Below are 13230 nucleotides of genomic sequence, written 5' to 3' on the forward strand. Positions count from 1 at the left end.
ACCCGGCAGCTCGCACACCATGCGGGACTAGTCCGGGACTTCCGAGGATGCGGATGGGGTCCGTGCCGTGATCCGACACACCGAGGGGCGTGTGGGTCAGACGCTTTGACTGCTGTCTGGCGGTAATGGGGTGGGTGGGTGGGGGGGGGGGCCCTCACCAAGCATATGAGCAGTGATGATAGGAAGAGCCCATGTCAATGGGGAAAACATACTTAAAGAAATAAAAAAAATATACATTTTTAAAGTGAGATGCGTCATGATTCAAAACATGGGCCGTGCGGAATCAAAGTGTTTCATAAAACAGGAATAAATACATAAATAGGGATTAAATTAACAATTAGGATTCGGTCCCGGATATTTTTCAAAAATCCAGCCATCCAAAGTATTAAAGTTAAATAAGTCAGAAAAATACAGACAAGTGCAAAGGTGAGTATTGAGACTTAAAAAATAACTTAATCCCTTCTCTTAACCCGCAGGGAATCTTCTGTGTACAAACACTACGGTTAACAGTCAGACGCTGACTCAGTGACGGGATTCTGAGTCATCGTGACGCCGGTTCCTCGCCGTCTGGCCTTCCTGGGTCCACACCGCGTGAAAAGGGACTGCCGGATTAAAACCTGGCCCTAGCTTAAGCGCAGAGGCAGGCCGCGGGCCGGACCGACCCGCAGGTTCTGCTGGGTGATCGCAGTTTAGCGTGAAACCTGACGGAGAGGCACTGCTCATCTCCAAGCGGACCTTCTGAGGTCACACTAGCCCACCGTCACCTGACCCTTAGATTGGCATGGAAATGTGGCGTTTGATGTAATCTGACTGTCAAAATCGGTTTGGGATAAGAGGGATTCCATCCATCCATCCATCCATCCATCCATCCATCCATCCATCCATCCCTCTATCCAGGAATGACACAGTTACCAAAACAATGTCATAAACAGGAAGGGTCAGTTCAGACTAATTGTCATGCAGAGGGGGTCGGGGCCTGGCCCCTTCCTGATCTAAGCGGCCACCCCCTCGCCCCCCCCCCCCCAGTCCCCTGCCGGCGGGGGGGAGGAGGGCTGTCATGCGGTGGAGAGCTGCGTTGGCTTGAGCGCGGGCAAATCCAGCAGGGCCTGCACAGTGACGCTGACCTTGACGAGGCCTCGCTCCTCCAGGATGTGGTGGGGCAGACACAGCTTATCCTGTTGGAGGGGGGGTCAAGAATGAATTGTCAAGGGGGAGGGGGGGCGGGGCCCTAATCTCCAACTCTGTCGACATTACCTGCGGCACGCCCAGCTTCTTACACGCATCCAAGAAGTTCTCTACGTTCCTGCGACACTTGGCCATGCTGAGCTTGGGCTGCCAGCAGAAGGGGGGGGGGGAGAGAGGTTGAGTCTAAATGGCATCACCATCATGGGAGCCGCGCGTGAGCAGGAGACGCGGACTCACCACGGCGGGCGAGGGCACGTGGATGCTGGCCACCGAGCGCGGTCGGATGTGATTGGCCAGGTGGCAGAGGACCACGCCGTCCATGAGGGCGGCGCCCACGTCGTCCGGCAGCAGCACCTTCAGCCGGGACTCCAGGTTCTTCGAGACGCGAGAGACAAGTCACCCATATGGAGCGGCGGCGCTAAGCTAAAGCCGGCGGTCTTAGCGCGAGGGCGCCCCCTGCTGCCCACCTGCCGCAGCAGCAGGATTTGCTCCATCTCCTCGCGAAGGTGCTCCATCTTCCTGCGCATGGTGAAGCTTGGCTCACCGGTGGCGTATTCCTGCCGGCTGCCGCGGGTATATGCTGCGGCGACAGTGAGACGCAGCACTCTGTCACGTTCCCGGTGAGGAGAGGAGAGGAGAGGAGAGGAGAGGGAAACGACCACAAACCCCCATCAGAGATGAGCAAGACGACCCTCCACTCACCCGATCTGGGCTTTAACCCGAACACAGACATGGTGGAACTGAAATCGGACCGAACTCCTTCCTGTAATACAAAACGACCCGTTAATGTGGCAGCGTGATCCGTCTGTCCATCTGTCGAGTGCCCGCTGAGCTGGTTTTCCGTGAATCACAGACTCACTGAGGAGCTGTTAGACCAGGGTACCAGCATAAGGGCAAGTTTGATGCACATGGGTCATAATACACAGTGTCAGTCAAAAAGTTTGGACACACCTACCCAAGGCTTATTGCTATTCTCTTCATTTCAGAATAAAGACCTCAGCACCATAAAATAACATATATGGAATTATGCACGGAACAAAAAGCAGCTCTGTGGGTTGGGACTCAGTAGGTTGCTGGTTCAAATCCCGCACTCAGCAGATTGATGCCAAGATTGGGCTCTTGAGTAAGGCCCTTACCCCCTACTGTCTCCTCTATGCCAGTGTCGCGAGGTGGCCTCCTGGGATGCTTTCCCAGCTCTCCTGAAGGGGGCCCCCACATATGTGCCGAGCTCTCATTGGCCGCTTTTCCTTCACTGAAACGCCCCCTAAAATCATTCCTACTGTGTTTAGGTCAGGTGGCCAGGTCATGTGATGCGACACCATCACTCTCCTTTGTAGGCAACCTGGTGTGTTCAAACGTTTGACTGGTACTGTGGACACAGACAGACGGGCTCCCACCTCGCCCTCACTGTCCTTGGCACAGGAGCTTCTTCTCGCGTTTTGGCACTTGTACTGAAACAGAGATGTGCAGTGAGGACTCGTCCCAAACAGCTTTTTTTTAATCTCCAAGTCCTCCCCCCCGGCCATTAGCTTAATACTTAATACAGGCAGCGTAGGGGAGACAGTGTCAGCATGTTTTACTAGACTAAAGTAAATGAAGATATTAATCATCCTCTCCAAAGATGACAGACAGACTGGTTCATGATCTAAATTCCACTGGCTGACTCAACACACCTCCTCCACACAAATGCAAACAGAAAGAGTGCCCCGTGTGGCCACTTCATGTAACAACACCTGTGCAGCAGACAAACGCACCGGCTGCAAGGACACGCCTACCAACCATCCACCCCCTACTGAGTACCTTCAGATAGTCCTTCCTTAGGTATTTGTTCCGCCTCCGGTCGTCGCCCTGGTTCAGGATGGGCGGGACTTCAGGCCACTGCGGCTCGGAATCCGCTGCTTCCGACTTCTGGGCCGGGTCGCCAGGACCCGAAGCTGGGGCCTGCAGGACGTCGACCGGGCCACAGAGGAGCTTCACAATCACACACAGAACCGCTTCCATAATCACTGTTGTAGAATAAAAGAAAGGAACATACCTGGCCCCTGAGGGTGGAGCCAGTCTGGGTTCCCTCGTCCAATGAGAGGCTGTGAAACACAATGTGAATAGGATGAATACGTTTTTAAGAAAGACCGAAATGCCTGCTCATAGCAGGTGGAAAAACAGAGCATCTTAAAACACAGCCCCCCCCCCACCCCTAGGAAGGGGTGCAATGTGGGGTGGAGTCCTACCTCCGGGCCGTCTGAGATGCGGCTCTTTGTTTGCTGTTCGAGCTGCTCCCCGTGTGACTAAGGAATCTGGGGGGGGCAGGGAGGCGCTGATCAGCAATGCTCACAGACGGGAAAATCACTCACAGACACACACTCACTCAAAGACAGGAAATCACTCACAGATGCAGACTGGCTCAAGGACAGGAAATCACACCGCCACACTTACATACAGGAAATCCCTCAAAGACTGGAAATCCCTCAAAGACTGGAAATCACTCACAGATGCAGACTCAATCAAACACAAAAGATCAGTCACAGATGCACACTCGGGCAAGGACAGAAAATCACTTACTGCCACGCTTACAGACAGGAAATCATTCACAGACAGGAAATCCCTCACAGACATGCCCTTGCTCACAAAAAGAAAATCACTCACAGACAGGAAATCCCTCAAAGACAGGAAATCGCCAACACACCAGTATTCAGTCGCACACGCCTTTACTCACAGACACACTTCCCAATGGCATCAATACCACAAAACGCAAACCAAAGAACTAGAGATGCACAGACTGCAATTTTCTTGGCTAAAAATTAAACGTATTTATTAAAAAAAAAAGTCAGTTACTTATATCATTTTCCAGTATGTTTAAATTCACCAAATAACACGACGTTGACCTTTTTCTCATTTTTTACTCGTCTTAAATAAAAAAAGTCCATAGATTACAAACCTCGAAATAAAACTAAAGTGTACTATACGCTTCCAGATAATAATAGGTGCAGGGTAATATTAGTAATACCAACATTGCATATTATGCACATACAATTCTTTCATCACTAGTAAGACATATTAAGAACAGGCTTTTTCATACCATCACACTACATTATAGCGCAGGGGGTCGTCGTGGTTCCCCGTGGTTTACTTTGGTTTTACATGTATTACAAACTGCAAACTTTATGTCATAATCACTCACAGTGAAGAACTTCCACGCTAATAACATGTTAGTGTGTGACTGTGAGCGAGCGCGCGGCTGTGAGCGAGCGTGCGGCTTTGAGGCTATTGCCTGCGCCACTGCGCATCTGACATGCGGTTCATGTGTAAAACGGACCGGTGCGGTATTGGAAATACATGAGACTGATCAGCCGGTCTTCGGTCTGGGTCGAGCACGCTGATAATCAGCCAATTCTGGTCTCTGCCTGATCAATCGATGCATCTCTATAAAGAACTGACCTGAGAAACAGATGCCCCCCCCCACACCATTTGACATGTGCAGTACCTGTGGGCTCGACCCGGGGCCCTGCGTCGGTGGATCAGGCTCTCGGCCCTACAGATCAGTGACCTCCGCCTGAGTGCCCAATCAGAGCGCCAGCAGAGCGAGGGGGGGGGGGAGGGGAGATGGAATGGAGAGGAGAGAAGGGGACGACGCGTTAGTACGTAGGAAGGAAAGGAAGGGTTAACAAGATTCAGAGCAGGAGAGGGATAGCAGCAGGAAAGAGAGAGAGAGAGAGAGAGAGAGACAGGAACTGAGGAGAGACACAGAGAGAGACAGTCAAACTGAAGAGAGATGGACACAAAGAATGACACAGAGTGACACGGCGACAGACAGACAGAGAGAGAGAGACAGGCACAGGCTGAGAGGCACAGAGACAAGGAGAGAGACAGGCACAGGGACAGACAGAGAGAGAGACACAGAGAGAGAGAGAGAAGCAGAGTGAGAGACAGAGAGGCACAGGGACAGACAGAGAGAGAGACTGAGACAGAGAGGCACAGGGAAAGACAGGGAGAGAGACAGAGAGGCACAGAGAAAGACAGAGAGAGAGACAGAGAGACACAGGGAAAGAGAGAGACAGACTGAGAAAGAGAGGCACAGGGAAAGACAGAGATAGACTGAGACAGAGAGGCACAGGGAAAGACAGCGAGACAGACTGAGACAGAGAGGCACAGGGAAAGACAGGGAGACAGACTGAGACAGAGAGGCACAGAGAAAGACAGCGAGACAGACTGAGACAGAGAGGCACAGAGAAAGACAGCGAGACAGACTGAGACAGAGAGGCACAAGGAAAGACAGAGAGATAGACTGAGACAGAGAGGCACAAGGAAAGACAGAGAGATAGACTGAGACAGAGAGGCACAGAGAAAGACAGAGAGACAGACTGAGACAGAGAGGCACAGAGAAAGACAGAGAGACAAACTGAGACAGAGAGGCACAAGGAAAGACGGGGAGAGAGACAGACTGAGACAGAGAGGCACAAGGAAAGACGGGGAGAGAGACTGAGACAGAGAGGCACAGGGAAAGACAGAGAGACAGACAGACAGAGAGGCACAAGGAAAGACAGAGAGACAGACTGAGACAGAGAGGCACAGGGAAAGACAGAGAGATAGACTGAGACAGAGAGGCACAGGGAAAGACAGAGAGAGAGACTGAGACAGAGAGGCACAGAGAAAGACAGAGAGAGAGACTGAGACAGAGAGGCACAGGGAAAGACGGGGAGAGAGACAGACTGAGACAGAGAGGCACAAGGAAAGACAGAGAGATAGACTGAGACAGAGAGGCACAGGGAAAGACAGAGAGAGAGACTGAGACAGAGAGGCACAGAGAAAGACAGAGAGAGAGACTGAGACAGAGAGGCCATCTCACCTGTTCTGCTGCTCTTGCTGCAGCAGCTGGACAGCGATCTTCCTCAGATCCAGGACCTCCTTGATCTCGTCGTCCTCTTCCTCAGCCAGGTGCCCTTTCTCTGACCTACGGCAGAACGAAACCCATCAGGGCACCCTGAAAAAAAGCTGACGCTGGCTGTGAGGTAACTTAGACCCGCGGGGGGCGATCCTAGACAAACCCGGACCCCGATTCCTCCTTCCACGTGTCTGTCTCCTTGCCGGGGTGCGACTTGTTGAGGACAAGCTCGAGCTCCTGAAATAAAATCAGTAAGGATCACATGAGGAGGGCAGGCCGATATAAAGTCCACCGGGTTATCGTGGAGCGATTTTGTTATGGATAAGAGGCACGCACTTTTATGCAGGACACATAGGGGGCGCTCTGCTGCGTGTCCCCCTCCGTCAAGGCTGCGTCTTCTTCCGGGTTGGGGTCTATGTAGTCGTAGGGTTCCTGATCTGCAGGGACAGTGGCGTTTGACCAAACATACTCAGACAAGGTCCCGTCTCCTTCAGAGTCGTTATAACGTTGTCTCGCGACCCACCCGTATTCACACTCACTTAAATGTTCTGGAAAGTCATAAGCACTGCTTGTGTCCAAAAGGATGGACAGGCAGGCAAGACCGGGTTGTAAGTGGTCTGTGAGGGGTGGTCTTTTGCAGCACCCTGCCTTGTTTGGGATTGTTTGAGAGTATATTTGTGTGTTCGTGCACTGGTAGCATGTTGTATAATGTATGTTGTATGACAACGATATCAGGATGGTGAGTAATAAAAATTAGGTGGTGGTTATGGGTGATTTTAATTTACCTGGGATACAGTGGGACACTGGTGGAATTAATACCGGATAGTTTTTTTTTACTTAGTTTGTTAAAACTCCTACCAGTGGAGAAGCTCTTCTTGATCTCGTTTTCTCCAGTAGCTAGGATAGGATCGGAAAACTTGAGGTTTTAGAACCACTGGACGGCAGTGATCAAAACATGGTTAAATTCCAGGTTAATTTCGACGTCTGAAGAGCAAAGTCCGAAACAAAAAGCATACAATGTTAGGAAGGCTAACTTTAATGGCAAGAGACTGAAACTAGAAACCGTAAACTTGATGGAGTTAAAATAGCAAAACGGTAGAAGAGGCATGGGAATTTTCTAAAAGCACATTGTTGTGCTTCAGTGGACTTCATACCTGTTTCCAGCAAAACTAAATCTAGGAAACTGCAACCAAGGTGGTTTACTACGGAAATTAAGAATAAAGTCAGGAGGAAAGGGGCTCTGGTCCATAAATGGAAATTAACTAATGATGTGAGAATAAGCAGGAGAATTTAAGTGTATGGGTTGAGTTTTAGACTCACTAAGTGGAATGTCGAAAGGAAGATTGCACTGGAGGCTACGGATGACATTAAAGGTTTCTTGAAATATTTTAACTACAAAAGAGCTCTAAAAGCTGAAATCACTAATCTAAAAAAGGCCAATACAATTCTGGGTTACATCTCTAGGTATGTGGAGTTTAGGTCGATGGAGGTGATGCTACGATTATATAATTCCTTGGTAAGACCTCACCTAGAATATTGTGTGCGGGTTTGGTCACCATACCTTAAGAAGGACATTGCTGCCTTGGAAAAGGTGCAACGTAGGGCTACGACAATGATTCCTGGTCTTAGAGGAATGTCTTATGAGGAGAGGTTAGCTGAGCTGAATCTGTTTAGCCTCGAGCGAAGGAGACTAAGGGGGGGACATGATCCAGGTATATAAGATTCTAACAGGTCTGGATGCTCTTCAGCCGAATGGCTATTTCAGTATTAGTTTAAATACTAGAACTCGTGGCCATAGGTGGAAATTAGCGGGAGAACATTTCAAAATGAATCTGAGGAAGCACTTCTTTACACAGTGTGTAGTTAGAGTATGGAATAGTCTTCCTGTTAGTGTAGCACAAGCTAACAAGCTGGGTTCCTTTAGACCAGAGCTAGATAAGATTTTAATAACTCTGAGCTATTAGTTAAGTTCTCCCAGAACGAGCTTGATGGGCCGAACGGCCTCCTCTCGTTTGTAAACTTCTTATGTTCTTAGGAGAAGCTGCCGGCCGGAGCCGCACTGCACCTTTGAGGCTGTCGGGCCGGCTGGCCGGCGGTTGGGCCTCGGGGCGGAGCTGCTCCCGTGCCGTCTCAGACACCTGGGAGTGAAGGCTCACTGTGTCGTCGTCGGAGGGCTGTGGGGAGACGGGCGGTCGGCGGTGAGGGGGCGTGGCTGCATGGCCCGCGGGATGGGCCGGGCGCCACGCGGTTTACCGTACCTCCGTGGTGGACAGCCTCTTGTCGCCATTGTCGCTCCCGATCCCCGAATCAGCCCCGTGGCTCTTGCTCGGGTAAAAATCCTCCATGCTTAACGAGGATAATCCAAACGACACAAGCAGGACTATAAATATTAAATAACTATCAACCTCAGCCCCCCCCCAAATTTTGCGTGGGTTCAGAATTTCAAAGCTCGTGCTAGCTTGTTAGCAGAACATGCCTCTTCAGCATCTCATAAATAAGGAGTGTGTATAGTTAATATTTAATGTAGTCGCTGTTTCTGGCCAACAGGGGGCCCCCAAACCTCAGGGACACCATGAAAGTGCCACCTCATGACATGAGGAGGATGGTACCTGTCTGTCAGAGGCTGGGGAAGGAGGCTCCGCTTCCCCAGGGATGGCAGGTCCAGGGAGTCCAGCTTCTTGTCCGTCCTGCAGGCCTGGATGTTCAGGTACTTGAACAGATGCACCATCCCCTTCAGGCAGACCTGGAGAGAGAGGAGAGACACCGAGCACTCAGGGGAATCTGGCCGCACAACCGGCTCCGGCCACAAGGTGGCGCTGCCGCTCTGACTGCGCGGGGCGCCCACCTGCGCAGGTGGGGACCGGAGGGGGTTGTTATCCAGGACGATGAGCTGCAGCTGCCTCAGCTTCCGGTACGCGGGAGGGATCTCCGAGATCTTGTTGCAGGAGAAGTCGAGTTTGACGAGGGGCAGGTCGGCCAGCTCTGGAGGTAGGAGAGGGGAGTGAGGGGCAAATGGAGAGGTGGCGGGGGGGGGGGGGGCACTGGCGGAGCAGTGGAGATGGAGGGGTAGTGCTCACCTTCGGGAAGCACTTCTAGACTGTTCTTCCGTACGTTGAACTCCCGAAGGGCATTCAGCTTTCCCATCTGAGGGGGCAGCGCCTGGATCTCATTACAGCTAATATCCTGGGGAGGGGGGGCAGCCCGTCAGAACCGGCCGCGTGACCCGGTATGCGCCACACGCCCCCCCCACGGTGTCTCCCCGCTCACCAGCTCCATGAGGTCCTTGCACCGGCCGATTTCCTCCGGAACGGACACCAACTTGTTGTTGCTGACAACCAGCACCTTCAGCGGCAAGTTGAACAGGAACTTGGGCAGCGTGGAGAGAAGGTTCCGGCTGAAGAGGGTCCGGGGAGAACCGGCGGGAGGTCAGAACGGCCACACGCCTCGGTGCGGGAACCCAACAGCGCCATGGCAACGACACTCACAAGGACATGGAGCCAAGACAAACATGCCGGGACGAGTCTGAACACGTATGAGTATGGGGAACCGGCAGGGCTCCCTGAGGGGCCGCTTGACCCCCGCCAGGATGTGGAGGTCACAGCTCCCCGTACAGGTCTGACAGATGTCACGCAGGCAAGATGCTTTGCCTTATTTCCATAAAAAACAACATGGCAGACCATGCAAATGCTAAATCAACATCAGGACGCCAGACAGAGTCGCAGTGCTGACCCAGACACGGAGGGCCGTGAGATTTCAACCCCTACCAATCATACCCAGTGCGACATTAATCATTAATCAGTCTAGAATCTAATGGACTCGGTTCTAAAGAGGACCTGGATGGAGATCCTGACCTGACGTTCAGGTAGGTGAGCATCTGCAGGTTGATGATGCCTTCTGGGATGCTCTTGATGCAGTTATGATAAAGGTTCAGGGATTCCAGCGGGGCGAAGTGGCACACTTCCGGGGGGACCTCCGTCAGTCGGTTCCTCGAGAGGTCTGGGACAAACAGGCACAGGGGTCTCGATGGAGTGACTCATGCAGAGAGAGTGGCAGTGATGGACAGCTGCAGCCTCACGCTGTCGCCCTCACAGGACAAGCCCAAACGGACAATGTGGTAATGACCCGCGTGACTCGGAGCTTCACAGGGAAACGGCAAGAGGCTTCCAGCGAATTCCAACCCCCCCCCAGGTCTGCCCATCTGCCCCCATGAGTCGTCCTGAAAAGCAACAGACACACCGACACACACGTGTGACAAACCACAATCATTCCTTGCTGTAAATTAAACACTGATGTGTGAACTGGATTCCTTCAGCAGGTCCCAAATCACTTCCCGTTGTAGATTTGGGAATTCCGGCAATGTAAACCTTCCTCTCTCAAGCCCCTTCCCCGGGCTCATCCTACACGGCCATTGGGTGCTTCCAGGAGGAACCCGCTAGCGGCCCAATAGGGCAGAACTCCGCCTCCCGTCGCCGTCATGGGAGAAGCGCTGAGCAGCACTGTCAGAGCTACTGGGGGGGAAGGGGCAAGCAAGCTCACGCACGCATGCATGCATGGGCATACATGCACGCAAACGCATGCACGCACAAACATGCATCCATGCAGACGTATGCACACACAAGCACACATATACATGCACACACACATGCATACATGCACGCGTATGCACTCACAAGCACACATATACATGCACACACACATGCACGCACATGCACTCACAACCACACATGCATACATGCACGCGCATGCACTCACAACCACACATGCATACATGCACGCGCATGCACTCACAACCACACACACAGCCTACGTGTTCTCAGCCATGGCTTAATTTTAGATCCTTCAGTCAGGTAGCATAGTAAAGGGGGGGGGGGGTTCACAGACGTATAGCGGAGTGTAACCGGTAATGCAGGGTCCCCACAGTGGTAACACCCAGTCTGGGTAACAGAAATCACCACCGTCTCATTGCCGTGGTAACCGAGCCCCTGCTCAGTCCCGCTGCACACTGGCAGCGTCCCCCGACTGAATCTCAGCGTATTACACCTGACGCCCCCCAGCTGGAATTCCCCCTCGGCTCTGCAGGCCTGACGTGCGCCAGCACTGGTGGCATGAGGAGGATGCGGTGTAGGAGAGACGTCAGACGACTCGAACGTGTGGCTCCATAAACAGCATCGTCTGCGGCTTCCTCGTCTGTCAGTCAGTCACACTGTCACCAGTATCACAGTGTCTGTCACTCTGATTAATCAGCGATTCGCTTCAGTGTCTCCCTCGGACACCGCCTGTGCCACGGAGCTCTGCTCCGACGCGAACTGGGCCTCGAAAAACCCGGCATTCCGCTCGTGCTCAAAAACCCAAAACGAGGTCAGGCAGATTAAATACGGAGCACGGAGCAGAAGGTGCTTCACAGGTTCTGCCTGTAGCCGATCGCCTGAAGGTCCTCACCTTCTGCTGCCTTCTCAGGCTCACCTGCAGGCACGATGCCGGGTTTCGGTACCGCCGCGGTACAGCAGGTGGCGCAGTGGCCGAAGAACCGCTGTAACACATACGGGCAGATTGCTTATGTAAGATGCACACATCAGTGTGAAGGAACTGACTGATCCAGAAAGGCAAGTGAGGGACTCGAACCTGGAGACCTCCTAGAGACGTTGCCCTGGAAACAGTGCGGAGAATGCCAGCGCCGGCCACATGAACCCCATTACCATGGATATGGAGCAGAGGCGACGTGCTCGCTAGGCATCACTGGCCGACCGCAGATCGAAGATGGCTGCTCAGACATCACTAGATGACCACAGAGCATTAAGGGGGAAGTGTGTAAGAGGAAATGACAGCCTGCTTATTCCCACACAGTCGTTGAGACTTGTGCTACCCCTGTTGTAAATTGATAACAATTTATTCTTAATTTATTAATAATGATTTATACTGTGCTTTTTGGAACCCAAAGATATTCAACAACACAGAATACGCCGTGAGAGTGACAAACACGAACAGATAGACAGACAGACAGACAGTGATAAGCAGATCTAAGATCTAAACAGGATGAGCAGGGGTCAACGGGAGGGGTCAAGGTGGAGATGGCAGAGTGGGGGGGGGGGAGCTGGAAAGATTGGGGGAAAAAGGACGGTGTGAATACAGGATTTGAAGATTGAGACAGAGGGGGAGATACAGGCGTTAGCGAGAAGCTCCACAGACAGGGGGCAGTATAGAGAAACTGGCTAATTAATACAGATATCTGGAGTTTATGACCGCGGCCATGGTGACAGCCACCCCCCCGTTACTGAGCGCGCTCCGTCCGCCATCTGGCCAAAGCGGACCCAAGCCCGCGATGTTTTCCCAGCGTTAGCAAACCGCCGCTCGAGGATTTCCTCTGCGTTTCCTTCCTGTGCTGACGGTTGCCCTCTGGCCCCCGGGCCCCTGAACACGCCGTCCTTTCATTAGTCAGACGAGGAGGGGTAGGGATCACGGTTACTAAACACGGGATGGGGAGGGGTCGATTCTTTTGGGGGATTTAAGGGTTGATTTTGGCCTTTCAAACTTTCTGGATGGTTATTGACAAAAAAAAAACTGCAGGTCTCAGGCCAAAACCATGGCTTTCGGCTGTGCAAGAGCAGGCAGGAACACGGGTAACCCCAGTGCGGTCGGCACAGGAAGCAGGGTGACACAGGTCCACACAGCCAGGGCTCGCCCATCATCGGCACACAGGAAGGGGACCGGGGCGGTTTTCGGGCCGTGTGACCGTGCCGTGACCAGGGAGGAACAACCCTCGCTCTTAATACAGCTGCTCAGCGTGCAAAAGCTCCTAAGGGCCCGAAGGAGACTGGAAGCGGCAGGCAAAGAAGGTTCCAGAAGCTTTATTTCCTCACCAGCGGCAGTCAGGGGACAGACTGGGAGTTTGTATCTGGGGCCGATGTTTGCCTGGGGGGGGCCGATGTTTGCCTGGGGAAGCCCGAGTCATTCAGCAGAGCTGTCACTGATAACAAAGACCCCCCACCCCACCCCCCGACAGAGCCCCCCCAACCTGCACTGACACCCACAAAAAGACAGATGCAGGGAAGGCTGTGGAGAATCGTGCCCCCCCTCCTCTCTCTCTCTCTCACATACAAACACACACAAACATTGTGGGGACTCTCCATTCATTTCCATGGGCATAACCCTAACCCTAATTATGACAA

General features: G+C 52.6%; 1 protein-coding gene across 6 annotated transcripts in view; it reads right to left on the reverse strand.

The window, feature by feature from the left end:
* Positions 1-147: 147 nt before the first annotated feature.
* Positions 148-13230, reverse strand: part of lrch2 (leucine-rich repeats and calponin homology (CH) domain containing 2) — a 24610-nt gene continuing 11527 nt past the window's right edge. The window contains exons 3-22 of one of the 6 annotated variants that reach the window (XM_048997699.1): positions 9916-10060; positions 9332-9458; positions 9142-9247; positions 8910-9046; positions 8674-8807; positions 8323-8410; positions 8130-8238; positions 6401-6501; positions 6234-6301; positions 6029-6133; positions 4667-4735; positions 3414-3479; positions 3221-3269; positions 2986-3126; positions 2583-2636; positions 1888-1948; positions 1653-1765; positions 1423-1560; positions 1255-1332; positions 148-1175 (exon numbers count right to left, since the gene is read on the reverse strand). In XM_048997699.1, the coding sequence (XP_048853656.1) occupies positions 1056-1175; positions 1255-1332; positions 1423-1560; positions 1653-1765; positions 1888-1948; positions 2583-2636; positions 2986-3126; positions 3221-3269; positions 3414-3479; positions 4667-4735; positions 6029-6133; positions 6234-6301; positions 6401-6501; positions 8130-8238; positions 8323-8410; positions 8674-8807; positions 8910-9046; positions 9142-9247; positions 9332-9458; positions 9916-10060 (2009 nt within the window). In that variant the 3' untranslated portion in view covers positions 148-1055. Of the gene's footprint in view, positions 1176-1254; positions 1333-1422; positions 1561-1652; positions 1766-1887; positions 1949-2582; positions 2637-2985; positions 3127-3220; positions 3270-3413; positions 3480-4666; positions 4736-6028; positions 6134-6227; positions 6302-6400; positions 6502-8129; positions 8239-8322; positions 8426-8673; positions 8808-8909; positions 9047-9141; positions 9248-9331; positions 9459-9915; positions 10061-13230 lie in introns of all 6 variants that reach the window. The other 5 variants (XM_048997698.1, XM_048997697.1, XM_048997695.1 and 2 more) reach the window with 5 other exon arrangements.

Source organism: Brienomyrus brachyistius, unplaced genomic scaffold, assembly GCF_023856365.1.
Source record: "Brienomyrus brachyistius isolate T26 unplaced genomic scaffold, BBRACH_0.4 scaffold35, whole genome shotgun sequence".
NCBI classification, from domain to species: domain Eukaryota; kingdom Metazoa; phylum Chordata; class Actinopteri; order Osteoglossiformes; family Mormyridae; genus Brienomyrus; species Brienomyrus brachyistius.